This window comes from Corvus hawaiiensis, chromosome 19 (genome assembly GCF_020740725.1).
Source record: "Corvus hawaiiensis isolate bCorHaw1 chromosome 19, bCorHaw1.pri.cur, whole genome shotgun sequence".
Classification (NCBI taxonomy): Eukaryota; Metazoa; Chordata; class Aves; order Passeriformes; family Corvidae; genus Corvus; species Corvus hawaiiensis.
The window spans coordinates 7,089,103-7,116,918 of NC_063231.1; the positions used below are offsets into that span (position 1 = coordinate 7,089,103).

Below are 27,816 nucleotides of genomic sequence, written 5' to 3' on the forward strand. Positions count from 1 at the left end.
GAAGATGTTTTTATGCTTTTCCCAGGTGAGAAGAGAAGGGGCAGGATGTGGCCAGAGTTGCTCCCTGACCAGCAGTGGAGATGAGTCCAGCACATCCCATCGCAGTCTGACAAGTGCCCATAAAGCCTCCACCTCCCCAGCCATCCCTGGCCTGCTTTTCAAACCCGACTGGCTGGGTTTCGGGGTACTGGAGGGGTGCCAATGCACCAGGGCAGCGGGGTGAAGGCATTCCCTGGCACTAAAGCAGGCAGGACACCATGCCAAGAACAGCACCTGCTGCTCACCCTCCCTTCCCACCCCCTGAAATGCGAGCAAAGCCCCTGGGGAGATGCTGTCTGTGGGTGTCAGCGAGTGCCCTCGAGGGCTGTGCAGCACCCATGAAACCACAGCTGGGGTCCACTTCCCTGGGCACGGATGACCGAGCCCATACCCCGCCATCGAGCACCCACTGTGGCCCCTCGGGCATCCCTTGAGAGTGTCCCAGTGCCGCAGGGTTGGGTTTGGAGCCGGGTGCTCTTATGTAAAGCAGCAGGAGAGTGGCGGGGATGAGCCGCGCTTTGTAGGTCAGAAAATGGAAGTGCGGGGCAGTTCGGGGATTGGGCTGGGTCAGCTCGTGAGTCAGTGGCAAAGGAGGGACCGGCGCGGCGGAGGCTTTATTAGCGGATGAGGGGTGGAGCGAGGCTCCGCAGGCAGGCGAGGAGCCGCGCCGAGGTTCGGCATCGACGGAGCGGGGCTCATCCTCCCTCCCTCCCGCCCGGCGCGTCCCCCGCGCCCCGGCCCGCCGGCGATGCGGCCCCAGCCCCGCTCCTCCTCCTCCTCCTCCTCCTCCTCGCCGTGCCCCTGAGGGGCCGCCGAGCCGCTCGCCCCCCGCCGCAGCCCCAAACGCCCACGGCGCAGCCAGGAAGGCGGTGATGGAGCAAGGTCAGTGAAACAGGTTTCTCCTCCCGGATCCCTGGAGCAGGCGTCCTTCCTGCGCCGGCTGGGGAGCTGCGGACTTGTTGACAGCGGCTCTCGTTAGCTCGGTTATTGAGCCGGGGCCGAGGGCTGGGCTCCCTGCTCCTCCGGAGGTAGCGGCTCCGAGGGGGTCATGGATGCCCTGTGCAGCTTCCCATCCCTCTCCAGGTGGGCAGCTGTGCTGCTCAGCCTTCCCTGGCCTCGTGGGACCCCACGGCATCCCCCTGCCCTGGGAAGTCTGCTCCAAAACATTGGTGGGGTCGAGGTGCTGAAATAAGGGGCGTTGGTGTGGGAGGTGTGCAGTGCCAGGGATGTGGAAAGGTTTGGGGGTAGCATCCCCGTCTGACTCTGGTGCTGTGACACGCAGGCATCCCGGGTCAGCCGAGCCACAGTGCCACGCTCAGGGTTTGTTTGTGGCTGTGGAGAAGGGCCAGGCTGTGGGTTTATCACCGCAGACGTAAAAGGCAGCACCAGGCCTGCTTCCAGAATCCGCCTTCTGCCCTGTTCAGGCCTTTTGGCATTCTGGAATTCCCACACATCTCTCTACACTGGTCACCAGCGCTGCCCACAGCTGCTGGCACTGCACTCCACGTATGGGGACATGTGAAGCCCGGCCATCCCAGACATGGGTGCATTTCCAAAACGCAGCCAGAGAGCCCAGGGCAGTGTCCTGGGGGGATGAGCGTGGGTGAGGATCCCAGGCTTTGCTTGGACATGGTCATGCCTGCCGAGTTTTGCTGTTTCCTGGGGTAGAGATAATGGATGGGAACAAAGGGATGTTGTGGCAGACAGATCTGTCGCTGGCGCCTCCTGTGAGGGCAGAGCCCGTCCTTGGGCTGGAGCTGAGCCTGCTTCTACCTCTGCCCAGGCAGCGGTGGCTGCAGCCTCAACAGAGAGGAGATGGGAGCCTTGGGAAGTCCATCCATGCTTGCTTACTGTCTGGGTTTAGGTGGTGTTTGGACTGGATGCCACCCTGGCAGCCCTGCACTTGTTGCTCCAGCCAGTGCAGTTCCATGAGGGATTGGGTGGCCCAGCCTTCACCCAGGTGTCTCCTTTGGTGATGGCTGCTCCTGGTCCCACCAGGACTTTCTGGGCTGGGTGGGTCTGCTGGCTGTGTAGAGTGCCGATGTGTTAGAACAGGAAGATATAGTTGTTGTCAAAGTACAGACCAAAAGATTAAAGCTTAGACAGAGATCAGGAGCAGCAGGAAGGTTGTCTCTGTCACTCCAAGAAGGAGAGAGATAATGATGAAAGCTGGGATCACCACAGCCCTCAGAGGCACCCTGGAGCTCAGGCTCTGTGAACAGGGATCCCCGGTGCCACAGAGCAGGCGGTGCCACGGCACATGTAGTGACAGTCATTGGCCTGGCCCCACACCAGCCAAGGGTCCCACAACCCCCTCAGTGCCTTTGCCCCCCACTTTCTCCCGCCAAAGTGTCCAGAGCAGGATGTACAGGCCATCCAGAGCATCAATCCTGCAGTGCAAGTATTTGCCCCAGGCACAGCATGGTCACAGCTACCAGCACTGCCAAGGAGCCACTGTTGGTATTGTCCTGGCTACTGAGGGTTTCCCACCTGCCATCACCCCTGGGACCCAGGTGTCCCTGCTGAGCTGATTTGTTGTTCACACAGGGGATGTTGTGGTGCTGGGGCTGTTCCTGACTGCTCAGTGTTCTCACCCCAGCACGTGGAGGGCACAGAGCCAGCTCCATCACTGGGCTTGAGTCAAGTCCTCCTAAAATAGTTCCCCAGTTTCAGTTTCCTTGCAGCAGTGTTTCCAGGAGCCCATCCTCCCTGCAGGTTTCAGGGCTGTGCCAGGGCCTGGGTGTCATGGGGGACCAGGGATGTTCAGCAGCTGGGGATGATGATGTCCTGGGCAATGACCTGGGATGGTCAGGTGGTGCCTGTGCTCCAAGTACACTTTTTCCCAGCAGCACTGTCAGTGCCCAGTGGGATGAATCCTGAGTGGGCCCAGGACACTGGTGATGCCTCACACCTTTCTCTGCCCTGGCTCCCCCCTGGGATGCTCGGTGCCATCTGCAGATGTGTCCCTGTGCTCCTTCTTGGGAGCAAGCCAGGATGATGGGTACCAGGACAGTGGGTACCAGGGAGCTCACTCCAGCCTTGAGAAAACTGGTGTCAGAATCCATGGCATTGCTTGATATTTTGCTAATACTTACGAATGGGCATTAAGTGGAAAAATTTATGAGTTGTAAATGTAGAAAATTATTTGCCCTGTTAATATCTAAAGCCAGAATTTAAATAAAATGGCCCTCAACTTCTCCCACTTTCCTGGTCCACTCAGCGTATCACTGGGAAGACACACTGAACTGTGTCCATGCTTCTGCTTTTTGGGGCACTTCGGTTTTGGGAATAGCCATGGAGACTCCCAAAAGCAGTTGCAAGGTCCCTGTGAGGTGCTGCATCCAACCCATATCAGTATCCCCTGTGCTGGGCTGCCAGGGAACACCATGCAAGGCACAGCAAAGCCAGAGCATGCCAGGGGTGCTCTGCAACAATCCCCTTGCCCCTCGCCTCCATCCTGGCCATGCACCTTCCTGCAGCCATGCATTACTCAGCTGCTGGGCCAGGAAGTGAATCCCTGGTGGGATGGGCAGGAAATAGTTAAGCAAGTGGGGTGAAATGGCCCACGCTGGCCTGGCAGGTCCTGGACCCCAGAGTCACCCTCCGGTGTGGGCACCGTGGCTGTCACCAACTCCGGGCGAGCCTGGGGGAGAGGAGCACCAGGCAGGGCTGAGGACAAGGTGCTCCAGCCCAAGGAAGATGCCTTCTCCTGGTCCTCTCTACCTGTAGGACCTATCTAGTGTCCTGTAGGACCTACCCAGTGTCCTGTGGTCGATGTCCTTTCTCAGTTCCCATGTCAATCCCGCGTGGCAAGGCTGAGCACACGTGCCATCTGAAGGCAGCAGCCAATAACCTGGTGCTGCCAGCAGCCTGGGGAAGCAGCCACGTCCCCATGGGCGAGTGGTGGTACCCAGCAGCCAAGCAGGAATGCTTCAATGGTGCCTGCAAACCCACATCTCCAACACCACCACTGTAGGACCTCAGTCATCCCCAAAAACCTCTCTTGCTCTCTCCCAGCTCCAGACTGTGGTCTGGAGCACCTGAGTGCTAATGAGTGCCAGTACAGCCCCTCTTGCAGCAGCTGCCTGGGGATAAAGGCAGGGCCTGGGAATCAGCATCATGTGAGCAATGCTCCTTTAGCTGAGGAGCTGAGGATGTCCAGCTTAAGGATGGAGTGTCCATGCCATGGCTTGACCACTGGCATGGCCCATTGGCCTTTCTCCACTCCCTACAGACCACCTTCTACACCGTCAGGAGCAAGGAAACACGTGTCCAAGCTAAACCCAGGGGACGGGTTTTGCTGGGAAGCCCCATTTAACACAGGCACAGGGTGGTTTGGTGTTTGTGGCTTGGGGTGTTACAGGACAAGCATCCCCAGGGTCACTGGTTCCCTGACGGGCACATGCTGCCATCCACTGCAGGCCCTGCCTGCTCTGGTGCCACAGGCCGGGACAAGGGACTGTGTTTGCTGGTTGGCAGCAGTGGGACGGGGAAACCTGCTGCCTGGCTGGGTTTCTGTTTGGGAGGGTATTTAAGGGTGTTCTCCAGGGTGTGCCAGCCTTGGTCTCCACCCTGCTTTCACAAGTGCCCTCTCAGAAAGGAGCTTGTTGTTCTCGTTGTGGAGTGTAATGAGCACCGTGAGGTTTCCCCGTGGAAGCTCCGATGGGCAGAGCAGCCACAGGGCAAGCTGAGCTCTGAGAACCTGGGGACAGCCACATTTCCTCCTCATGCCCAGGGCAAGAGGAGCCTGGCTGCATCATGAGCCCAGTGGGATGCAGCAACTCAGCTGGACAGGGGGGATTGGAATGCAGGAAACACCTCTTTGGCCAGGGCTTTGGATGTTGTGTCCTGCAAGGACTGTGGCCCCACACTTTGTGAGACAAACCTGGCTGGAAACTGTGGACCAAACCTCAAGACAAGGAACACACATGAGATCCAAATGCAGGTGCTTGTTCTGGGGCTTTTGATGCCAGTGACAGCCACCCCATGCCCACAGACCACCCTCCTCATCCCACAGAGCCCATCTCTTTGGCTCTGCATTGATGCCACAGCTCAGTTTTGGCTCTCCCTGCATCACAGAGGTGACCACGTTGATCTCAGGGCTTGGTGATCCCAAATGGCATTTTTGGGCTTGGTCTTAGCTATGCACGACACGTCCCATGGCACTTGGGTACTGTCATGTCACCAAACATTTCACTGGCTCTTTGAAGGAAAGACAAGTTGGGAGAAAAGATCTCTGTCAGCATCAGCTCAGCATCAGCAACTGCCTGGGTGCTCCTAAGCAACAGTGCAAAAGTTAGGGAGTGTGCACACCCCAAGTGCCTAGAGCTCTGAAATACCCTCCACATCCCAGTGCCTGGCCTGCTAAGGTCTCCAGTGGGTGCCAAGCCAATAGATCCACTTCTCTTTGCCATCTGCTGGGATAAACTGGTCCCCATTGCACTGGAGTGGCACTGGAGTGAGCCATGGCAAGTCACTCCCCTCCTGTGCCCAGCACAGACCCAAAGGCACAATCCATCCCTGGGGATACTGGGGCTGGGGACTGGTTCGTGGTGGGCAGCTGGCACTCTGGCAGTTATCCAGAGAAGGGCCAGAGGGCTTGGATGAGGTTCACATGTGCATGAGGAAGAGGGTGAATTTAGTCATCACAGCCTCACCTGAAAACTGGCCTGAGGGTGCACGTCCTGCTGGCAGCAGTGGATCCCAGTGGGCTGTGGGTCCTATCCTGCTCTCCCAGACCCGGTCCCGGCAGAGGGAGCTGTGACATCAGCCAAACCACTGCTCTCCCTGCTGGGACACAGCCCTGGGCTTTGGAAAGGGACCAAAGAAAACAGTGCTGGGGCCGGGGTAGTGCAGCCTTCTTGGAGAACTCACTGACTCAGCACATCTGATCTCTCCCCCTTTTGCCTGGAAATTGAGCCAAGAGTTATGCAGAACTTGTAATTTCAAATATAAATGCACTGTTAGGTCTACAAAATGCTTAAAAAAACCAAATCAGTTTGCATCTGTGCAGAAAGATCTCGGATCCTCAGCGCAGTAGTGGTGTGTGGGGGATGCTGGAGCATCCCTGTGTGCAGTGGCACGAGGCTGGGACCCCACACCTCTCCTGGTGGGGATTCAGCCACTTGGGGAGCAGCAGGACACCTGAGTATTTCTAACTTGCAAAGAGTAATTTTCCTCCCCTACACCCACACACCCAGGGCAAGCACAGGCAGAGTAGCACAGCTGCTTCACACCAAACCAGTCCCTGTCTTCCAAACAGCATAACCACAGCCTCTGCAGCTCCAAAGGGACTAAGTGTGGTCCAGATGCCAGCCTGGCCTGGGACGAGCACAAACAGGTCATTCCTTATCATTTGCATCCCTGCAAAATAAAGTGGATAAGCAACGCCAGTAACAACGTGCAGCATTTTTCTGATCTGGCAGTCTGCATCACAGCCTGAACAGGCATTTTGCCAACACCCCATGGCATGGGCTGCTGACTCTCCCTCATTAGGATATGTCACTGCCCATCCTGCTGCTGCACCCCAGAAACTCCTGCCCCCCAGGAGCCATTCCCAGATCACCTGTAAAATGCTGCAGTGGAGCTGGGAGTGCAATGGTCAGTGGGACGGGTCTGTGGAAACACCTGACACTGCGGTTCAGAGCTGTGCTTTGAGCACTGATGCATCAGGGATGCTCAGAAGAGGCTCTGGGCTGCAGCTCGGTGCTGTGCTCAGTCCTGGGAAATTCCTGGATTTCAGAGACAAGGTCCTTTGCACACAACCTGCTGACACAGCTCAGTGCCCCGGAGAGATGGGACAGAAATGTTGCGTCTGTGAAACAGCCATTTGACCACTGGAAGGCAACTACCAACATGTTCAAAGCATCATCTTCATTCTAGATTTTGCCCTCAAGACAGCACAGACCGGACTCACAGACTTACTGGGCACCAGCTGGCCAAAGTCAGGGCTGGCACGTCTCAAACTGAGACCACGGTAATCAGAACTCCCTTCCAAAAACACAGCACCAGACAAGATGATCCTTCTCACCAGGAGAGAGAGCAAAATTCCCCAACCCTCCTCTCCTCAAGCCCAAACCCCAAAACAACCACTTGCTCAGGGAAGAATGGATTGTAATTATTTATTTTGGATCCCTTTGAAAATATCATGTTATCTCCTTCCGTTCATGGCTTGGTGTGGTCTCACAGCCTGTGACAGCAGCGTCCCAGCCAGCTGTGCAGCTCACTCCTTCCTCCAGTGAGTGGTCCCTTGAAGGTTGGCAGGTTGGAGCTGCCTGGTCCGATCTCTGTGCCAGGAACCACCCAGGAGCATCACACAGACAGGGAGCAGAGCAAGGGAGCAGTCCTGTAGGACTGGTGGCGATGGCTGTAGCTTTCAGCTGCCCCAGGAAGGGAGTCTCTGGCTTGTGTTTTCTGGCAACTTAGAACTGGGTTTGTTTCTCGAGCATAAAAAAAAAAAGATGCTGCTGCTATCTGCAAAGGGAGAGAGAAAAATCTATCAGCACCTCCAAGAACAAGCTGTACTGAAAGGCTGTAAAAGCAGCACACAGATATCTGAAGGCTGGGAAGCCCAAACAACCCAGTGAATTGGGGTGTCAGTGCACGTGGCCTTCCCTTCACCTCTCTGAAAGGCACACGGTCCTTTAACTCTACCAACCAAACCCTGGAAATACCATAAAACAGCAACAGCTCCAACCCAGATATGCAATCTCCAGAGGCCTGAGTAAGATCTCAAGCACTTGGGGAAGGATTCCCAATGCCACCGGGCACTGCCGTCAGCTGGCTCCCACCGGGAATTGCGGTTGATTTCCTAACGTCTTCAAAAGGTGAAGAGTCAAGACAAGCCCCAGCGTGGTTGAAAATCTCAGCTACAGGGACTGAGAAGCATCAGACCACAGAGCAGTCTGCATTCATATGGGTTATGAAACAAAACAAGGGCTTCACGTCCTGCCCAGTCACATTAGGGCTGTTGAGTAATGAACTAACACTACTGCCACCTCTCCAAACTCTCATCCTTTCCACACGAGCAGGAATTTGCCCACACACGGAAGTGCTGAGGTTACCTGGACTCCTACTCTTCCAAGCAGGTTGAAAACAAGACATTACATTATCCACATCTCCACCTGCTGAAGAGTTTAACCTCTCAGACACCCCATCTCCTACTTACAGTTCAGTGTCTACAATGACATCTGGCTTCTCCAGTGTTTGTCGTCTCCTCTGGATGGCATCCACAATCTTTTTCCTGGGGCCCAATGGGATATTGATGCTCTTCAGGTCATTGTCTGAGCACAGCATGAGGGCCTCCAAGTCAATCTTTTCTTTCTTCAGGATGGAGATGAACTCAAACATGTGCAGGGAAGCCAGAAAAGTTTCCAAGGGGCTGGTGTCTGGTTCGTCGTCATCGTCTAAGCCCAGCTCCACCTCATCCCAGGGCAGCTCCTCCGCGTTCCTCTCCTGCAGGCTGTTGGCACTGCCAATGCTGTCGTTGAGACTTGGCGAGCGCTGCAGGCGGCTCCGCAGTTTGACGCCCATCCCATCGGCGCTGTCCTCCCCCAGCGCGCCCCCGTCCTCCCGGCCGATCCCGAAGAGCCCGCTGCTGACGTAGTTGCGCCGGAACACCATGGTGCCCAGCCCGGGGCGGTTGAACAAGGAGTCGTGTCCGGAGTCGGTGCTGACCTCCGAGTGGGCAGAGTCCATGTGCAAACCCGGGTCGCTTATGGCACGGGAGACAGTGTCTTCATCCGTGAGGAACATGTCTCGGATATTGCGGCGAGTCCACTCCTTGGGGCTGGCGTATGTGCCCTGCTTCACAAACATGACGTCGTTGCCCAGCTGCAGACCGGACAGAGAGCGCACGCTTTTCCTCCCATCCTCGTAGATCTTGAATGTCCCGTCCACCTGCTTCTTCTTCTCTAATTTCTTTTGTATTTTCGTCTTTCCCTTGGCTGTGCCGTGGATGGTGGCTTGTGAATATGGCAGGGAAGTCACCATAGACATGTGCTGGAACTTCTTGCTTAAGGTGCTGCTTGAATAGCTGGAAAAGCTCATGGTATCCGAATTATCTGACATCTCCTTTCTGTACCGTTTCTCCATCCTTTCGTGGTGCTTCTTCTGCAGCTTCACACAGTCCTTAATCCTCCTCTCTGCATCTCGAAAGGCCTTGTCCTTCAGTTTGCTCACCAGCTTGGGGTTGAGGCTGCTCTGCTTGGCAGCAATCGAGTCCAGGTACCGCACACACTCCATGTGCCCCTTCATGGCTGCCATGTCCAGTGGGGTGTGGTAGTCATTGTCCAGGCACCAGATGTTGGCCCCAAAGGAGATGAGGAAGGAGAGGCAGTTCAGGTGGCCGTTGGCTGCTGCCAGGTGGAGGGGGGTGTTCCCCCAGATGTCACATTTGTCTGGATCTCCCCTAGGCAGCAAGAAAAACAACTGGTTAGCATGCAGGGATTGATGACAGACTCCACTGAGATATTCCCAGCTGTGCAGGGGCAAATCAGCACCATGAACTGTTGGCTCTTTGAAATATCAAGCTACATGCCTCTGGTTCCTGCAATTTAATTTTAAAGGGGTCTTCTGGAGGGGTGTACTACTGACATGGAATCATGTGCCCCACGTGCAAGTCTGTGGCAATGTCAGTTGAATTTAGGTCTCAAGACAAATGTATTCCTGCATCAAACCAACTTCTGGGGGAAGGCAAGCCAGGTTCTGAACAGCCCAGAGCTGAGGTATGCGTCTGATTCCAGCTTAGGCCTTAAGCTTGGTAGGAAATTTCAAATCTCAAATATCCCATTAAATTCTAGTCAGATTTTGTCTTCAGATCTTGGCTTCTTTCAGACTCTGTGGGGGGGCATGCCAAAATGCCTCTCTGTATGCCACATCCTGGGTGGGAGACCTTGGGATCCCACCATGAAACACCCATCCTCAGCAGTGGTTCTGAAACCCCCCAGCTGCTGTACCTTCCCACCCACCGGTTCCTTGGCACCTGGGGAAATCTGTGGCACAAAGGGGAATGCTGGCAGGAGAGAATAAGAGTGAATTGGCTGTCCTTGGCCTCGGCATTGGGGTTCTCTGGGGGATTTTGCCGTACTGTGCTTGGTCTTAACAGCACGGCTGGAAGCATGTTGGTATTAGCACATCCTGAGAATCCAGTTTCAGAGAAAGTGGAGATTAGGTTTCTGCACTCCTCAAGAGCTGGACACTGCCAGTAGCATCTGCAGCCCCTGCCCCAGCAAGCTGCTGGCAGGACACAACCACTTGCCCACATCTCCTGCCTCCTGTGCCGGGACGAACACAAACCTGGGATTCAAGGGAAGTCTGTCCTCCTGACATTCCTCTGTATTTGTGCTCAGGTGAAACAAGAGAAAGTTCACACCCCTGCTGGCACCAGCCCTCTCCTGAGCGTGTGTGCTAATGATATGCAGCCAGCAGCAGTATCTGTCAACAGGGCGCTCTCCCTCCATGCACATGGATATGGCAAAGCCTTTTATTAAGGCTGGGCAGCTCCACCACCCTCAGGAGCAACTCCTCGTGGGCAGCAGGGCCCTGGCAGAGCTCTGGTTTAGCACAGCTCCTGCCTGTTCCCACACCACCCTTTCAGTGAGCTCTGGAGGAACGCAGCAGACCTCATCTCCAATCCATGGTGACACCAGGAGTGCAGAAAGCAAATCATAGAATATGGAGAGTTGGAAGTGACCCATCAAGGATCATCAAGTCCAGCTCCTTAAATGCACACTTGAGACCTTCAGCAAGGGTTACTTAACTCCTTGCTGCTTTAAGTTCTGTGGTGACAAAAGCTGGGAGAAGCAGAGCCCAGAGCCCTCTCCCAAATCCCATGTGGTCTGAGCTATGGCTTGTCTGACTTCAAACAGTCCGAAAACTTCTCCAGGGAAAGAGCAGGAGATCACAGGAGCAGAGGGACCTCTTTGCCCTTCTGCTTTGCACCTTCATCACTTTGTGCCAATGCACAAACCCCAGAAACAGCCTCATCCAGCACATTCACCCCCACACAGGGACCCCACTGCCTGCTTGGAACGCTGTCCAAGGGGTAGCAGAGACAGAGAGGAGCTGCCCAGTCAGTGTAATGCCAAGTTTGCAATCCTCAGGTTTTACAGAAACAATAAAGCCTGTCCAGAGTTTAAGCTGGAGATTATTTGGACCCAGAGTATGAGCTTCCTAACTCCCTGAAAACTGCTATGAGGTGCACTCAGCTTTCTCTGTGGGAGCATGAGCTGTAACTCCATCATAAATGTGTTTTCAGTAAATTCACAGAAACGTAGTAAGTACAACCTTGAGCTCATTGGCAAATTCAGCAAGTTAGTCAAAAGGTTCAAAACTCTGTAAGGCAAAAAAACCCCACAAACCCTTCAGGACTTCTGAGCCAGAGCCTTTGACATCTCTCATAGAAGGAGAAAAAGGTTTCAAAGATGGGTGATAGGGAGGGGGAAGGCAGGAGATCACGGGGTTGAGAAGCCATGAAGCCAAGAAAAGGAGAGAAGGGAGCTGATAGTACTCTGGCAATGCTGAGTTCCCAGGAGCAGTAATTCCCCAGCCCTTGCCTCTACCCTCGTAGTGACATGTCCAGGCTGGGAAATGCATGGGGAGGATAAATATTTGATGAATTGCAAGAGAAGAGTAAATTATTGATGGAGCTGGATTTAAAGAGCCAGTGAAGCTGTTCCACATGGAACTGCTGGTGCTGGTGGAGAGACTCGGGTGTGTGAAGGGCTGTTGGTTTGTTTGGTGTGCTCTGAAAGGGCACTTGTGTGCCTGGCACATGTGGGCAGGTGAGCCAGGGCACCACGAGGGTCCCAGTGTGTACATGGACTCATGATGTGCACAGTGACTGAGCAGTGGACTCCCTGGAAACAGTCTTGCTCCCTAAACCAAGTGTGTGGATGCTCAATCCATAAAGTACCTTTTGGAGCCTATTCTCAGGTCTCTCTGGTTCAGGGCTAAGCCGGGGAGGTCTTGAGGGTTTCATATGTGCAGGTCTACTTTGCGCAGAGAGTGAGGGGAAAGAACATCCAAACCAGCTTTCCGTGGTCATTTCCACTGTCTAGAAGCAAGAGTATCAGAGGAAAATGAGATCTCTCAGGCCCTCTGCCCTATAAATGCCTGCCACAGGCGCTAAAAATGCATCAGAAGAAAAGAAGAACGGTGACTTGCAAAGTAGAGATGTTTGATTCAATTCAGATAATAAACATGAGGCCCTCCCTCTGGCAGGTGTCTGTCTGAGCAAAACTTCACCTCCGGGGTGCTGCACATGAGGAGATGCTGACTGCAGGGTCCACTAAGTGGGAACATATTTTAATAACAGGTGTAAAGTGCAGCACTTCTCAGCTTCAAAGCGTTTTCAAGCACTGAGTCAACTCCTGTAATAATCATTATTAAAACACTGTTAATTGGGCCCCTTAGGTGGACATGTGCATCTCCTGAGTCACTGCGTTTGCACCATGACATGCACACTCACTCCCTTCCTGCTGGTTTTTCCCCTGTGCTTCTCCCGTAGGATCCCAATTAGCCAGTGGGGAATCCAGTGGCACTTACATATGTTCTTCCCTGGCTGCATGTGTGAAGTTCCTCCAATAGCAAAGGGCTGGCTCACCCTTGGCTCTTGGCTGTGTGTGAGGAATCGGGCCTCAGAGCAGGAGCCGGCTGGGTGCAGAGTGTCTCTGGCTCCCATAAAATGGTTTTGAATAGAGGAAGAGTAAAAAAAATAATTTATGGCTTGAGGAACAATCCTCACTACCTTCAGCATAGTCAGTCAGGACAATGAGCCAAGTAAAGCCTAGAAAAGAACAGAAAATATGAGGTTTTGGGCCCACAGCAGAGCTTTGGGTCCTATATGCCAAGTTTTGCCCAGGTGGTGGTAGCCCAAGGATTCAGCTGTTCTCCAAATTCAAATCCCAAAAAATCCAGCAGAGACACTGTAGATGGGGTCGTGCCAGGGCTCTCTGCCTCTTGTCCCAGCAGAAAGCTGGGCTGGCAGTTCCTGAGCCGGGTGACTGTCCATGCTGGGGCAGTGCCCGGGGCCACGTCTCCTGGCTCAGCACCTCGCCATGCCCAGGGCTCACCCTCACTCCCAGCAGACAGCTCAGGTGCCGGAAGCCACGAAGCTGCAGCAGTGCCCCACCCTGCTCCTTCACCTTCCCAGCAGGGAATGTCCCCACCAGCACAGCCAGGCTGCCCTGGCTCCCACGTGGCCTCCGGCCCTGTGGCGTGCAGAGGATGCACATCACCTTCACGTGCCTTTGCTGCAACCTCCGCTGCAACCCTGCCCTGGCTGGGGTGATGTGATGCCCTTGAGCAGCCTGGCTGATGTCAGGAGCCACCGTCACCCCCAAACCATGGCTGAGCCACTTGTCTCCTCTGCCACTGACATTCAAAGTATCCCCACCCCCTGTTTTTGTAAGAAGGGAAACTGAGGACCAGCTCTGCTGGGTGACAAAGCTGAGTGAGGACCTGCAGACACATCCTCACCTCTCCTGCTGTCCACTCCAAGGAAGTCCTGGCTGATCCCAGCAAAGGCCCCCAGACCTGCCTATAACTAGAGCTGGACTGGTGCCCGCCACGGCCACCGTGGTTCCTAATGAACCCCACTGAAGAATTACTGTGTCTGAAAAGCTGCAATGCTAAATGCCAGCTCGCCTGCCTCTTCCCAGCCATCATGTTAATTGAGTTTGTTTTCCTCACTGGAGCCCAGCCAGGAGGAAGAAAAAGGCTTTTTGTGTGGCAAACAAGAAGGATGAGCCACTGCTGATCCCTCCATCCCAAACCCTCTCTCTGTCCGTTGCAAAGGGGGCACAGAGGCACAGACACATCAGCAGCTGGTAAGGGCACAGCAATAAGTCTGCTTCATTACCCCTTCCATGTGGGTTGGGGCAACAAGCTTCCCTCAAGGATCTACCAAAGGATTTCTTTCCCCCTCCCTGTTTCAGCCTGACACCACAACCTGCTGAGCACATATGGATGGTGCTCCTTCACTGAGGACAGAGCCTAGATGTGCCCACCTGCCTGGCATGACCATTAGAGCCATGATTTTGGCCCCCAGGAGCCCCCTCCCACAGTTTATCAGGGTTTCTCAGGGTTTCTCTGGCCACCCTCACTAGGACATTTCATAACAGCCTGGTCCCAGCACTCTATGCCTTGGCTTGTTTGGGCACTGGTACAGCTGCCCAGAACCGGCAAGGAGATTTTGGTGTTTCTTGCTGCCCCAGGACTCCCCCATCACCCTCTGTGCTTTGACATCCCCATGCAACCCAGCTGGAGGCTCACCAGCCTGCTCAGACCCTGAAGATGCCTCCCACCCCATCCCTGCATGGAGCCAGGCCAGCCCCAAAGCCCCCACTCCCCTAGACACTGCCCCGTGCCATAGTCCCACACTCCCCTGCCTTGTAGTGTGGGGCTCTCTGAACGAAAGGAGGAATATTTTGGCAGCAGAGGCCAGAGAGCAATTCCCTGACATTTTGGGATACTCAGAGCCCTCCCTCTTGCCTCACAGTTGTTACTGTGCAGGTGTAATAGTAACCTATATAACACAGCATTAAGTTTCATCTCTGAACAAGGCTTAAATACTGTGGCACATCATCCTGGGCACTGGCCGAAAATTACAAGGTCTGCCCTCAGGCTCTCCTGGGTCTTGCACAATTGCACCTCTCTGGTACCCTTGTCCCCAGGCTGGGGCTTTCCCTGCCTCTCACAGGCCCAAAGCCAGCTCCAAGGAGCAGGGATGTGCCTGCCTCCATGCCAAGCACTTTGCTGGTCCCTCTGTGGCCCTAGGCAAGGATCTGACACATGGAGATGAGTGCAAGAATGCAAACACATCCTGCAGTCGCACAGCCACGTACCTTGCTCCACCATCCATCATGTAAAGGGCACTGGGCTTTTGCCAGGCTGTTTTCCTTGTCAGGAACAAATGTATATTAGGTTGTTAATTAAACAGCAGCCAGGCTGCACTCGAACACAATTTAAGCCCACAAGGACCTTTTAAGCCAATGTGAGTTTATAAAAGCAGCCCTTGGGCTTTGTGGAGAGGCAGAAACTGCTGGCTTGGATGGGGGTTGGCAGGGCAGGCAGCGGTGCTGCAGGGTGCCCTGTGACGGAGATGAGCAGTATGAGGAGATACAGTGTTATAAAGAGATTATAAAGTCAGTCCAAAAGGCTTTGCCTTTCTGAAAGGGCATTCATCCTCTGCTTGAGCCTTCCAGATTGACTTCTTGGCCATCAAAGTCTTTGGAACCATTTTGAACTTCAGGGTCTCATCCCCTGAGCCTTCCTCCCATGTCTCTCTGGCCCTGGCTAGCAATTCCTGTCCTGACAGGAGCTCTGGGCAGGTTTTTGCTGGGTGCAGTCTTTCCTGGGAGGTACACAGGGAGTCACAGAGCCCCCACCCAGAGAAGCATCACAGGGTTCTCAGCCCAGGACCATCTCAGGATGCTCCACTCGGAGCACTGTCTTGCTCTCTCCCTTCCAGACTCTGAAACAATCTTTTCCTGAACACACTCCTGCTGCATCAGGTGCTCAAGGGCTTCTCAAAGCTACTCTGTACACAGCCTTTCTTCCCCCAGGATCTGAAAGGAAATGATTTACAATGAAAGGACAACAATGGATGGAGGAGCTCTGCCTGTGAGCACAGCTGGGGTACTGGCTGAAGGTTTTGCACAAGCAAGCCAGAGTATCAGGAGATGGCAAGAGCCCAGGAACAGGTACAGTGGAGATGTGGCTGGACAGGTACAAGAGCTGCTAACACAGCACAGGATGGACCAAAAATCCCTGCGTGGGAGCTGACAGCCCCACCAAGCCCAACATGGAGAAGCAAAGCCCTTCCAAGGAGGTGTGATGTCCATCCAGGCTGCTGACCTCAGTACCATCCCTCAATATTAGCAAGACATAAATCAAAATCAGCACCAGCAATCTCTCAACACAAGGCAGAAGCCACTCCAGCTTGGATGGCTTTAGATGAGATGCTCAGAAAAGCTACTGGAGCAGAAGGAAGCACTGGGATGTGTCCTTGGGGGGTTGGTAAGAACTGGAGAGTCACAGACTGTCCCAGAAGAACTAGGAATGGCAGATCTTGCTTTAGCACAGACCTCCCCCAACACCAAGGTGTAAATCCCTCCAGTCTAACAGGTCCCCTAAATCCCACTCCCACCTCTCCACCACATCCACATTTAGGCCAGAAACTCTAAGATTTGGCAGCCCAGGGTGAGGTACAGAGAGACAGACCAGTATGGAGCAGGCCCTGTGGGGGAGACTGGGCTTAAAGAAATCTGCTCTTGGAAAACCCGAATTTTCCAGGCTCCAAGTGTATGACGAGCTGCCCAGAGGTCACATACTGAGACCTTGCTTTGGGTAAAACAGACAAGTGCCACCCACTGCCAGCTGGCACTGCACACATCCCTCTGTGAGCATTCTTGGGACAGAGGGAGCAGTTATTCTCTCTGCCCCCTCACTTTAAAGGGCTTTTTTCAGTTCAGCAACAGAATGTGTTTGTCTTTACAGGAGCTGTAAAAGATTACAAAGCACTTGGAAAGGGCAACTCATCCCTACCCAGGGTGCTGCAAGCAGGGCTGGGGGCAGGAGCACTTACAGGGTCAGAGGAGCTGGGAAAACACAGAGCAGTTACCAGGAGTGTCGGATTAGATTCAAAGCACCACAAGCAGAGAAAAGTAACAGCAAGGAGGACAGGAGCAGGGGTCTTATGGACAGAAGCCATAATTTTGTGGGGTGCACTGACCTGCGAGCAGGGAAGGGGGAAGAAGGGGGTCTCAGCTACTCTGTTCCCCAGACCAGCACCGTGCCCTGGCCAACACTCACCCTCTGCTGACAATGAGGCGCAGGGCATCCAGGTTGCCGTGGTAGGCGGCCCATAGGGTCGGGGTCATGCCATCCTCATCCGGCGAGTTCAGGTCCTTCTTGGTGGCTTCCTTCAGCAGGTCCAGGTAGCCGTCCCGGGCGGCTCGGTGGTACTGGTCATTCATGGTGTGAAGGGGTCCCCGGGCCAGCACATGGGTGCTCAGGGGGTTCAGAGCATGGGCACGGACGTGGGGCAGGGGCAGCTGCCAGGAGGGCCCCGCTCGCCTCGCACAGCTCCGCGTACCAGGACACCTGAGAAGTCCTGGCCGGGGAGGCAGGAGCTGTTCCAAGCCCAGCCAGCCAGGCTCCACAGCGCTTCCCCTGGGTCCTAAGCATCCTCCGGCCCCGGCTCCTTGTAACACGCACCAGCTCCACGGCACATTAAAAGCTCCAATTAAGCAGCATCGCTCTGTCGGGCTCAGCACAGGGTCACACAGTGACAATTCGCCAGGTTTACGTGTCCCCAAAGCACAGCAGGCTGTCAGAAAGGCTCTCCTGGGCTGTGTCCTGCCCAATATGCCTGTATTTCATAGCGACCCCATCTCAAGGAAAGGGCAGCAGTAGCCAGAGGAGGAAGAGTGGGTCAGTGGAGCACGAGCCCCCACGGCCTCCACTCACAGCCCTGTGATAGATAATCCTGCTCTGTGCAGAGCTGGCTGAGAGCAGTTTGGTGACTGATTCCAAAGTAATACCAGGGGTGTTCACAGCTCAGCTTTTCCCATTGGAAAAAAAAAGAGAGAGAGAGAGAGATACATATATATTTATATTTATATTTAATTTCCCTAGTATCACTAGGAAGACAACAGCAGACCCAGTCACCATCCCTGTCCCCCATCTACCCTGCCTATACCCACAGAATTCTGCTTTCCAAGGAATTGCACAACAAACTGCACAACAGGAATCTGATAAACCAAGGAAACTCATAAAGGCTGGAAAAATTCCCTTCCTCACCTCTTTTCCCTCTCTGGAGACTAAAAAAAAAAACCCCAGACTCTGTGTGTAACTCGGTACTTCACTGCGATGTGCAGGGGGTGCAGTGTTCGGCCTCTGGTGTCTTTTATGCTGACACAGAATTCCCGGCTGGGTGAGACCCTCGGGAAGCTGCACGGCCCCAGGCAATGTCTCCAGCACCGCATTCCCGGGTCCCGGGCACCCTCTGCTGTCGGAAAACAGGGAGCCAAGCCTGGATGCTGACCGAAGCACGAAGCTGTCCCAATCCATTACACTCAAGGGTGAATCGGTGGATTGTATCCCCTGGGACATGCTGACGTGGAGGAGGAATTTCCTGCTACTCTCTTGTTCGTTTTACCTGTCATGTCCTGACTCTGGGAATGGATCCAGATCTCCAGGGCCGGATCCTGTGTGTGTCACCATGGCCCTAGGACAGGCACAGGGCTTGTAGGAGGTGAAGGCAGAGCCATCAGATGGTTGAGAAATGGGAGGAGAGTGGAAAAAATGGGGAAAGACTGTAAGACAGCATCAGGAAGTCTTGAAAGGCAATGAGCAGAGAGGAGCTTAAACAGTGAGAAAGGCAGCTTATTTTTGTAAGGAAAAAAAATGCCCCAAGACAGGAGGAGGGCGGCCCTAAAGCAGTGCCAGGTGCATCCATGCAAGATGCAGTGATTAATCCCCGGGTGACCGACACGGTGTCACCCTCCCGGCTGCCCGGGGACACCTGGAAGTGCATCAGAGCCAGGCTCTGCTCCCTGCGGGCTTTGCTCACCTCAACAGGTCGGTTTGCACCAGCTCAGCCTCCCTGGGCAAGTCCTGATGGGATGTAGTAGCCACGGAGGTATTTGTTGCTGGGATCCTTGCAGGTGAAAAGCAGCACAGTAACGCCTGCAATTCATTACCGGCGTTATTTAATGATTCTTGTATTGTTACTAATTAAGTTTGTTGCGCCGTACGGTGGCTGCCAGGGGGACTGGGAGCATTGCCCGAGGCAGTAACACTCTTTCCTCTGTTGCTGGCTGGTAAGGACGAAAGAGGGAGGAAAAACCAGTGCGTTTAGCCCGAGGGGCCTCTGAACCTCTGGCCTCTGCAAAAGCACGATTACCAACTCGGGTTTAGTTCAGGGAGGCCCGGGCTTCCTCGAGAAAGGCCGCAGGCTGAGAGGAGAGCAACCACTTAGCCCAGCAGGAATCCCTAAGGATCAGCAGAGGCCAGGCAGGGCAGAGCCGGTGCTGCTGGTGGCAGCACGGGAGGGACGCACGGAGCTCTCCCTGGGCTCTACAGTGGATCCTGAGCTCTCCTTCCCCATCCCACACAATTCAGTGCTGCAAGAGGGACACGGTGAGCAGGCAGGAACAGTACTGAGGAAACACACAGCAAATGGCCCCAGCTCCGTGCTTGCCCTGAAGGGGGAAAGCAGGAGAGACATCTCCAAAAGAGGCATTTCAAGGACTAAAACTTGTCCCCATCCTCCCAGAGCTGCCGTGGGACTCCTATAGCTCCCCCACAAAACATGCAGCTGGGTGAAAGGGACCTTGAGCAGAAACTGTCCCCTTACCAGACAAATGTTTGAATCGTATCTGCCCTGTGGTTTGTGACATGGTTACTCCCTTGGAAGGAGAGGAGTTAAGGTCCTGAGGTCCAGAGAACAGTAATCCCACCCTGAAAAGTTAAAGGCAGTGCGTCAGCAAAGGAGAACACAAATCCCAGTCTCTAAATCCTGCCCTTCTCTAGTGCTAAACCTTCCTCGTTGATGACATCATGGGTGGGACAGGATTGAGTTACCCTTGGCACTGAACAGGTACAAATGCAAATTTCTTCCTTTTCCTCAAGAACCTCCGAGGCATGGAGTGGACTGATTTGAATAGCACAGGGTGGGGCACAATGTTTATCGTTCTCCAGTAAGCAGAAAGCCAAGCACAAAATCATTGCCAAAGATAAGTTCATCACCTAAACAATCTCCTCTCAAGGGAAGAGACCTCATGCATGTAAGGAGATGGATTTGGTGGGGTGGTCTTGCTCTGTGGTGACCATGACCCTATGACCAAGCGGTCCGTGCCACGCTTAGCAGTGTTGTCAACTCCTGTTCTCGCTAGGCAAATAACCCTTATCTCCTCATCTCTCTCCAGCTTCCCCAAAATCAGCTATTGCACAAAATGGATCACATGAGATTCTCTGAGAAGCCCACAAAGCCCTGCTGTCAGCTCCAGACATGGTATAAATCACAGAGACGTCCCAACGGGTATAAATTCCTCAACTGACCAAGCTGCAGCAACAGGGAAACTTCTCAGCCTGGCAGGAGCAGAGATTTGGATCCCAGGCAGCAAAACAGGTTGGTGGAATGGCTTTGTTTTGTCAGGAAAATGAATCCACGAACACCAGAGGTTTATGTCCAAAGAGGAGACAGAGGAGCCCTGCTACTTTATTTGAATAAAGGGAGAGGCCACGGGGCAGTTCCCCTGGGGTCTCTCAAATTGTTAGAGGACGCAGCCTCCTTTTTATCTTTATTTCCTGGCTGCATTTCCCTCTGTCTTTCCCCATTGGCTGAGGTACTTAGGAGGTAGAGACTTCCCGAATCACCTAATACAGCCTGCCTTCTGATGTACACCCCCCTTTTTCTTTTCCTATGGAACTTACGGTTCTTCCCATTGCTTCTTTCATCTCTCAGTATCTATCTTTACCTATCAGCAGACCCACAGTTTGTTTGTAAAGACAAATCCATCGCATTCCTTTCAGTTTGGATGGTTAATTTGCTTTGTTTCAGGCTTTTCACAGAGAATCAATGAAATCCCAAACTTGGCAGAGGCAGGGGGGCTTTAGAGGACATGACAACTCAGGTAGTTCACACCCTTCCTGCAGGAACTGCTACAAACTATGATGGGATGGTCCAAAGATTCCCGGGGGTTTCTTACCTTGTGCTAGCCTGTTCTTCAGCAAGGAAGTATAACAATTTCTCAGAATGTTTACTGTTTGACATTTAGAATTCAAACCACACTGGCTGTTTGCCCCAGGATATTTGATCCTGCGAGTTCTTTTTGGTGCTTTTCCAAATCTTGCATCAATAAACACATAAATGTTGTGTGACCAATTAGACACACTTGATTAAACTGACCTGGGATCTCCCCGAGCAAGAGCATCTTAAGCAAAAAAACCTCCAGGGAACCAGGAAAGGAAAGTTCAAAAATGAGCTCATCCCTCTTCTTGCACTCCCTGTCTCAGCCTTCTCTGTTCCTGTGATACATCCTCTCCTCCTCGTCACGTGTCCTGCTTTGGCCCAGTCCTGGGCCGTTCCAAATGCACCTCTCAGTCATGGGCCTCTCTTCCCAACAGCACAGACCCTCAGGCAGAGCCTTGGTTGAACCATGACCGAGGAGCCTGGGCGGAAGGACAGCGAGCTCGGACACCCCCACTCCAGCATGGGCTGCGGACACAAGGACGACAAAGCCAGCCTGGCTTCGAGCCAGATAGCATCTTTCAGCCACCAGGCCCCCTCCACTCCTGCCTCCAAGGAAGTGTGGAAGAAGGGTGGCCGCATGTTCTCCATCCTGCTGGCCGTGCACTTGGCCCTGCTGGCCTGCACGCTGGTGAGCAGTGGGGCTTTCGAGAAGATCGCTGTGCACGACTACGATGTCTTCTTCCTGCTGACTGTCATGATGCTGATAGTCATCATCTGGATCATCTTCTACCTCGCCGGCACCTCCCGGTGCCCGGGTGCCATCCTCGGCAAGGACTCCCACGCCGGGCCCATCTGGCTGAGAGGTACGTGCTGGGGCTGGAGGGGAGATGCAGGATGGACAGGTCATGGGAGCATCAGTTATTACAAGGGAAGCAGCAAAGATCTGGGCAGAGCCTCTTCCTGCTGATGGACTGGGGCATGGCACCATGCCCTGCTTCAGGTCAGCTCCTGGTCCCTCCACGGGATTCACTGCCTGGTCTCCCTCTATCCACAAAGGCTCTCGGTAACTTACACCAGGATCCCTCCCACTGCCGTTGCAAGAGCTGTTAGCCCCAGCATACCAGGCTGTTTGAAAATCATTTCCAGCCAAAATTATTGTATTATTTTGTTGTTGCCAAGATAATTTGGGTGCTGAGAGAGGAAAAACAACAGTAGAAGCAAAGCCTCTTCATGACAACAGTTCCTCTTCTTCCTCTCACCCATCTGCATTAGCTCATGTATGCACATATGTGTCCAACCACAAGTATTTTTGTTCCCCAACAGGAGGCTTGATCCTATTTGCCATTTTCAGCCTTGTCATGGATGTGTTCAAAATAGGATATTACTTGAGCTTCTACAGCTGCCTGTCTGCAATCAAAATCATCTACCCCATTGTGCAGGCAATATTTGTGGTTGTCCAGGTGAGATGGTTGTGCTCTGTCTTGGGGAGGGGTAGAGAGACACAGGCACCAGTGGAAGGAGCTCTGATCTCTTGGATTTAATTCAACTGCCCCCACAGAAAATACAAGGGCTTAGCTCAGCCCCCACCCAGCCCACATCTTCTCCCTCCAACCACGACAGCTTCCATCTATGGCAACTCAACTCACTCTAAGGCATTGATTTAAACTTGTTCCCATCCCATGACATTTTTGTCACAAACTCTGAGAAGCCCCCAGCCAGCCAGGCCTCCTTTTCCATGAAGAACAAAGGAGGAGAAGGACAGTCAAGGCAGGGGCTTGCAGTTTGAGATCCCAAACAGAGGACCCCCTGCTCTGGGACAATGCCAAGGAGGGAAGAGGTCAGAGAGGGACAATTCAGACAGAACAAGGAGTGGCCATGGGCGGAGCAATGGCAGTGGAAGCAAAGAAAACATCCAGCAGAGGGCCAGCATTATGAACGAGGCTGGGCCCAAGTGGACCCAAGCAAAAGAGGCTCCAGCTTGCTCTCTGCTCTGCAGGGAAACCCCTCCTTTGGAAGGATGTGCTTTGCTTTCTTGTTTTGCTGGAAATAACAACTCTCTTTCTTTCCCCTGCAGACATATTTCCTGTGGGTCTCTGCCAAAGACTGCATCCACGTGCACCTGAATGTTACCAGGTGAGCGCTGCTGCTCCTTGAATCCCGCTGGCCAGCAGATCTGGGCCCCCACGAGCCCTCTGTACTCCCTCACACAGCTAAGATGTAACCAGGGGATAACCCCTTAATGCTGTCCAAAACTAAACCTGCTCAGTCTCCAGCTAAACTTAGATCCCAGCTCAAGCAGCTGTGGTTAATGACCTGTGCATCTATCAGGGCTGGGATTCAATTCAAGAATACAAGCATTACTCAAAGTAGACAGTATTAAATAAATAATTATCATTAAATAATGATTCATAGTTGACTTTTTCTTCCCTGGGGAAGATAACTATGCAGTGGGCAAGCCTCAGGCTAAAATATGATCTTGTCCACTTTTGCACTCCACTTTGGATCTCCTGGAGACCAATTTAGATCTACTAATTTATTCACTATTGAGAAGCTCTTTCAAAAGCAACTGTGGGAATCAGGCCTTGCTAATTCTCATGAGCATGGACAAAAAGTAGGAAGAGAGTGAGGGCAGCAAAGAAAGGATCAAGATTTCTAGCCTGGACCACTGGAATCCTCACACCACTTCAGGCAGATGCCACAGTCCCTCTGAGCACACCTAAACCACAGATGGGAGAAACATGGCCTAGAGCCACTGCTTTAATGTCACAAACCTTCTCCTCCTCCTGCAGGTGTGGCTTGATGCTAACGCTGACTACAAACCTGGCGGTGTGGATGTCAGCAGTGACAGACGAGTCTGTCCACAAGGCACATTCAAAGCTGAAGAAAAACATGACAGAGGAAATCTTCAGGTGGCTCCTGAAAGGTAGTCTGCCCCTTTGTGAAGCTATCTGGTCCAGGGGGGGATCCCATCAGGTAGAAACTGTTTAGCAAGTCGGGTTTTATCCCTTTTCAGAAGGTCTGTTTAGAGCTGGAGGTTCCTTTGGCAGGGCTGGTTTGTTAAAAGCCAAGTCTGGATGTTCATTTCTTGACCTCTATCAGAGAGGGGTCAGAGAGGTGGAAGACTCTGTACAAATGGGATGGGAATGAAGAAGGGAAGGAAAAAAAAAGATTTAACCTGACAGTTAACCTTTTAAGAAAGAGCCTGGGCACCAGAAAGCTGAGGGTGAAGCATGCTTGTTTTCAAAGTGGTCACGTATTCTTCTGTCCTTTGTCTTGATTTTCACTGACCCCAAGCATCCCGTTCTTCAGGGAGAAGTGTTGGCTCCTTGTTTTAATACCTCTGCATCTGTCTGGTTTTGTCCTGTTTCAGTGGGAATGAGAAGCAGCTCAGTTGAAGAATGCAATTGCAACAGCCAAATCTGCCAGATCTTCAAGAACGGCTACTTTTGGCTGTACCCCTTTAACATTGAGTACAGTCTCTTTGCCTCTGCCATGGTCTATGTCATGTGGAAGAATGTTGGACGCTTCATAGACCACCACTCCCACCACATACAGCGCCTGAAGTTCAGGCTCTTCCGAAGGACCTTCTTTGTAGGCATCATGTTGGGCCTCATCATCCTCGTGAGTGGTCTGGGAGTCCTCATCCTGTATGAGGTGCAGGTAAATTCCAGCACTGAATCCAGCAAGAAGAGCCAAGCACTCACCATGTACTACATCTTCAACATTGTTTGTCTGAGCCTGATGTCTCTTGTCTGCATCGGTGGCTCCGTTGTCTACCGGTTTGACAAGAGGGACATGGACCGGCACAAGAACCCCACCAGGACCCTGGACGTGGCCCTGCTGATGGGGGCAGCCTTGGGGCAATATGCCATTTCCTACTACTCCATTGTGGCCATCGTGGCCAGCACGCCAAGGGACACTATCAGCGCGCTCAACCTCACCTACGCCCTCCTAATGATCGCCCAGCACACCTTCCAGAACGTCTTCATCATCGAGGGCCTCCACCGGCAGCCCCCCAAGGAGGACTACAAGCACGAGTCTCACCAGAAGGACCTCTATGGGCTCACCTTTGTCAACATCAACGCCGTGTCCCTGCGGGTGCCCGACACGGGCAGCACCTTGGCCGCCGGTGCGGCATCTGGCACGGAAGCCATGCACGCTTCTGACCTCGTGAGGTCCCTCACCGCCCCCAAGAAGATGAACTGGAGGAGGAAGTTCTTGAGGGAGATCTCCATGTTCCTGCTGCTGAGCAATATCATAGTGAGTACATGCAGGGAGAAGAGTTTGTGGGAGAGGGAGAGGGGTACAAGCACAAGGGAGAAGGGTTTGTGAAGGAAAGGATGTGGCCTATGGAAAACAGTCCTTTCTGTGCCTCCCCTGTGCAGAAAGCGCATCAGTTATATTTATAAATGCAGAGCTGTGATTCCCTTGTTGCCTAAAAAGAAAAGAGCAACTGCCCTGAAGTTAAGACATTTCAGGCTACATCAATAGACCTGTCACTTATCACCAGAATATCAGACACAAGAGGTGGGGGCAAGAGAAGAATCAGTTTCAGTATTTTTATTGTGTATTAGTGGATGTGTAGGATAGCTTATTAAAAGCAATAAATTACATTAAACCATTCCCTTCACCCCCTAAAGAAAGAATGTAAAGTGGCAAATATCTGGGGTCAAGTCTGGGTTTTCTTGAGACATGGTAGCACATCTCTTCTCAAAATCCATGGCCTAGGAGGTTGCTCCTTTCCTGGGCAGGTCCCTGATGTACCACACACCTTTCTCACTGTGGTGCTGTTCTGTTTCCTCTCACAGCTCTGGATCATGCCAGCGTTCGGTGCCCGGCCCCAGTTTGACAATGACACAGAACTGAACTTCTATGGCGATTCCATGTGGCCGGCCATCGTGGACATTTGCCTGCCCTTTGGGATCTTCTACCGAATGCACGCTGTGGCCAGTTTGCTGGAGGTCTACATCATGTCCTAAAGAGCTCCCTTGCAAGGAAGATGAGATCCTCCTTAAGCAATCCACCTTCTTCCTACCCCAGGGCTGGGAGGCTGCCCAGAAGTCCCCAGGGGTCCCCAGCACTGCCTGAATCATGTCCCCTTGCAGTGTTGGGGCGTTTATGAACTGTCAGTGAAGATCATCCAAACATAGTTCAGATTTTATTTTTGCTACTTATGTGTGGGTGTGCCTGTGTGTGTCTGAAGTTCTTAAAGCTTAAAAGAGAACAGATTAAAAAAAAGGAACGTGTCTAGGGCGGGACATGGTGATTACCCTTGGTTCATGCAGAGACTCACCTTCCTGGTAAAGCCTGTTCACTCCGTGCCACCGATGGACTCTCCAGAGGGTCCTCAGCACCCTTGGGCAGTCGGAGCCTCCCTGCACGCAGAGAGCTGGAGAGTGCAAGGGGCTGACACAGGCCTGGAAGGACAGAAAGGGAAACCACTTCATCTCCTGGTACGGCCAGTCGGAAATCACTCCCCTGCAGAGATGTGAAAAACAAACTGGTAACCACCAAAGGCTTTGGGAACCGTTTTAATCTTTCCGCTCTGTATTGCCCGTGTGTATGGGCCCTCTCGACCCTTCCCTGTGCCAGCCCCTGCCTTCCTCTCCAAGGAGGCACCACTGCAGCCTCCTCTTCCCAAGGAGGGAGAGCTGTGCATGTGGTCCTGGGCTAGCCCTGATATGGGATTGCTCTAGCACACTTTTTTCTCAGCTTTCCTGAATCAGGGCTCAAGAATCATAAAGATGATGTGGGCAGTGGGCAATACAGTCTTTGGGATAATAAAGAGATTTTTCTTTTTTTTCTTTTTTCTTTTTTTTTTAATACATAATGATTTTTTTTTTAAATATATGAACATTTTTGTATGCAAAGTTATTTATTGATTTTCACTGTAACTGAACTCCTGAAGGGACCCTATGACACAGAAATCAATGCAATGCCATGGCCAATTTGATCTGCAGTGTCCTGAAGGATGCTGGTGCTGCACCCTCAAGCCTGTGTGTGCTTTGAGGCTTAGAGCACAGCCCTGCACCCAAGCCCTGGGGCCCTGACTCAGGTTTCTGGGTGCCTGCAGCTCTCCATGAACCACTGAATGATTGAGGGGGCTTTCAGAGCAGGAGTCCTGGGCTGCAGGAGGTAGAAATGGGCCCCTCTGCTGTACCCAGCATCCAAGCAGAGCCTCAGAAAGCCCTCGCTGCCAGGACAGGAGGGTGCATGTCAAACTGGCACAGCTGAGCTCTGTCTGCATCCTCAAGAAATCAGGGTTTAACCATTCCAATAAAGGGTTTATTGTTCCAATAACAAACACTGCAGAGGTGGCAGAAATCATCAAGCCTTTTCCTACGGACGTGTGCGCATCTGCCAAAGTAAAAATAATAAATGGAAATCATGGTACTTGAAATGGAGTGATGCAATTTTCCACCCCACAGCCAGGCTGACGCATTTCCAACCACCTTCCCCTCCAAGCCCAGATCACCAAACCAGCAGGGACCAGTGCCTCTGGCTGGTCTGACACCAGTGTTCCTGTCTGCCAGCCTTTCTCTGATCTGGGTAGAACATGGGGAAAACCCCAGATTCCCCTGCCCTCAGAGGGCTGCACTGATCCAGCATCTCTAGTTGGGTCAGTCCTTCCCCTCACCAGCCTGGGAGTCCTCCCCAGCCCCACCGACCCTGCAAAGGCCTGGATCTATTTTTACCATTGCTCTGGTAAAGATAAAATCTTTCTCTAGAAACCTTACCTTTCCTAAAACAAAAGCCTCATTATTCTGTGGCTCCTGCAGTTGAAATTAAGTCAGAAAAGAGACGCAAACAGTGCACAGACGTCAGTCCTACGTACAGCCCCACACATTGTTTGAGCCCAAGCTGCTGAGCACACGCAGGGGCAGAAAATACTTTCAATCACCCAGTCTGTTCCCAGGGGGTACACTAGGTTTCCTCCTCCATGCTCTTGCTGGTGGTGCCTGCTCCCAGGTTCCCAGCAATGGGTGCACTGGGTCAAGCAGGGCACATTTTGAACTGCTCTTTTCTCCAGGACAGCAACTGTAGGGGCACTTCTGGGGCCAAATAAACTCAGGGTG

The 27,816-nt window shown here is 53.0% G+C and overlaps 2 protein-coding genes across 3 annotated transcripts; one reads left to right on the forward strand and one right to left on the reverse strand.

Moving 5' to 3' along the window:
- Window positions 1-750: 750 nt before the first annotated feature.
- OTOP2 (otopetrin 2) lies at window positions 751-27,140 on the forward strand. Its single transcript, XM_048324027.1, has 8 exons — window positions 751-921; window positions 19,974-20,176; window positions 21,175-21,603; window positions 22,064-22,200; window positions 22,815-22,873; window positions 23,530-23,663; window positions 24,111-25,000; window positions 25,549-27,140. The coding sequence occupies exons 3-8, from the start codon at window positions 21,207-21,209 to the stop codon at window positions 25,717-25,719; spliced, it is 1,788 nt and encodes a 595-aa protein (XP_048179984.1). The 5' UTR covers window positions 751-921; window positions 19,974-20,176; window positions 21,175-21,206; the 3' UTR covers window positions 25,720-27,140.
- USH1G (USH1 protein network component sans) lies at window positions 7,147-17,594 on the reverse strand. Of its 2 annotated transcripts, XM_048324028.1 has the most exons (3): window positions 16,855-17,592; window positions 8,207-9,448; window positions 7,147-7,512 (listed from the first exon to the last, which is right to left on the reverse strand). In XM_048324028.1, exons 1-3 carry the CDS (start codon window positions 17,016-17,018, stop codon window positions 7,509-7,511), a joined length of 1,410 nt encoding a protein of 469 aa, XP_048179985.1. In that variant the 5' UTR covers window positions 17,019-17,592; the 3' UTR covers window positions 7,147-7,508. The 2 variants fall into 2 exon arrangements, with proteins under 2 accessions (XP_048179985.1, XP_048179986.1); XM_048324029.1 differs by lacking the exon at window positions 7,147-7,512 and having other exon boundaries at window positions 8,203-9,448; window positions 16,855-17,594.
- Window positions 27,141-27,816: the final 676 nt, after the last annotated feature.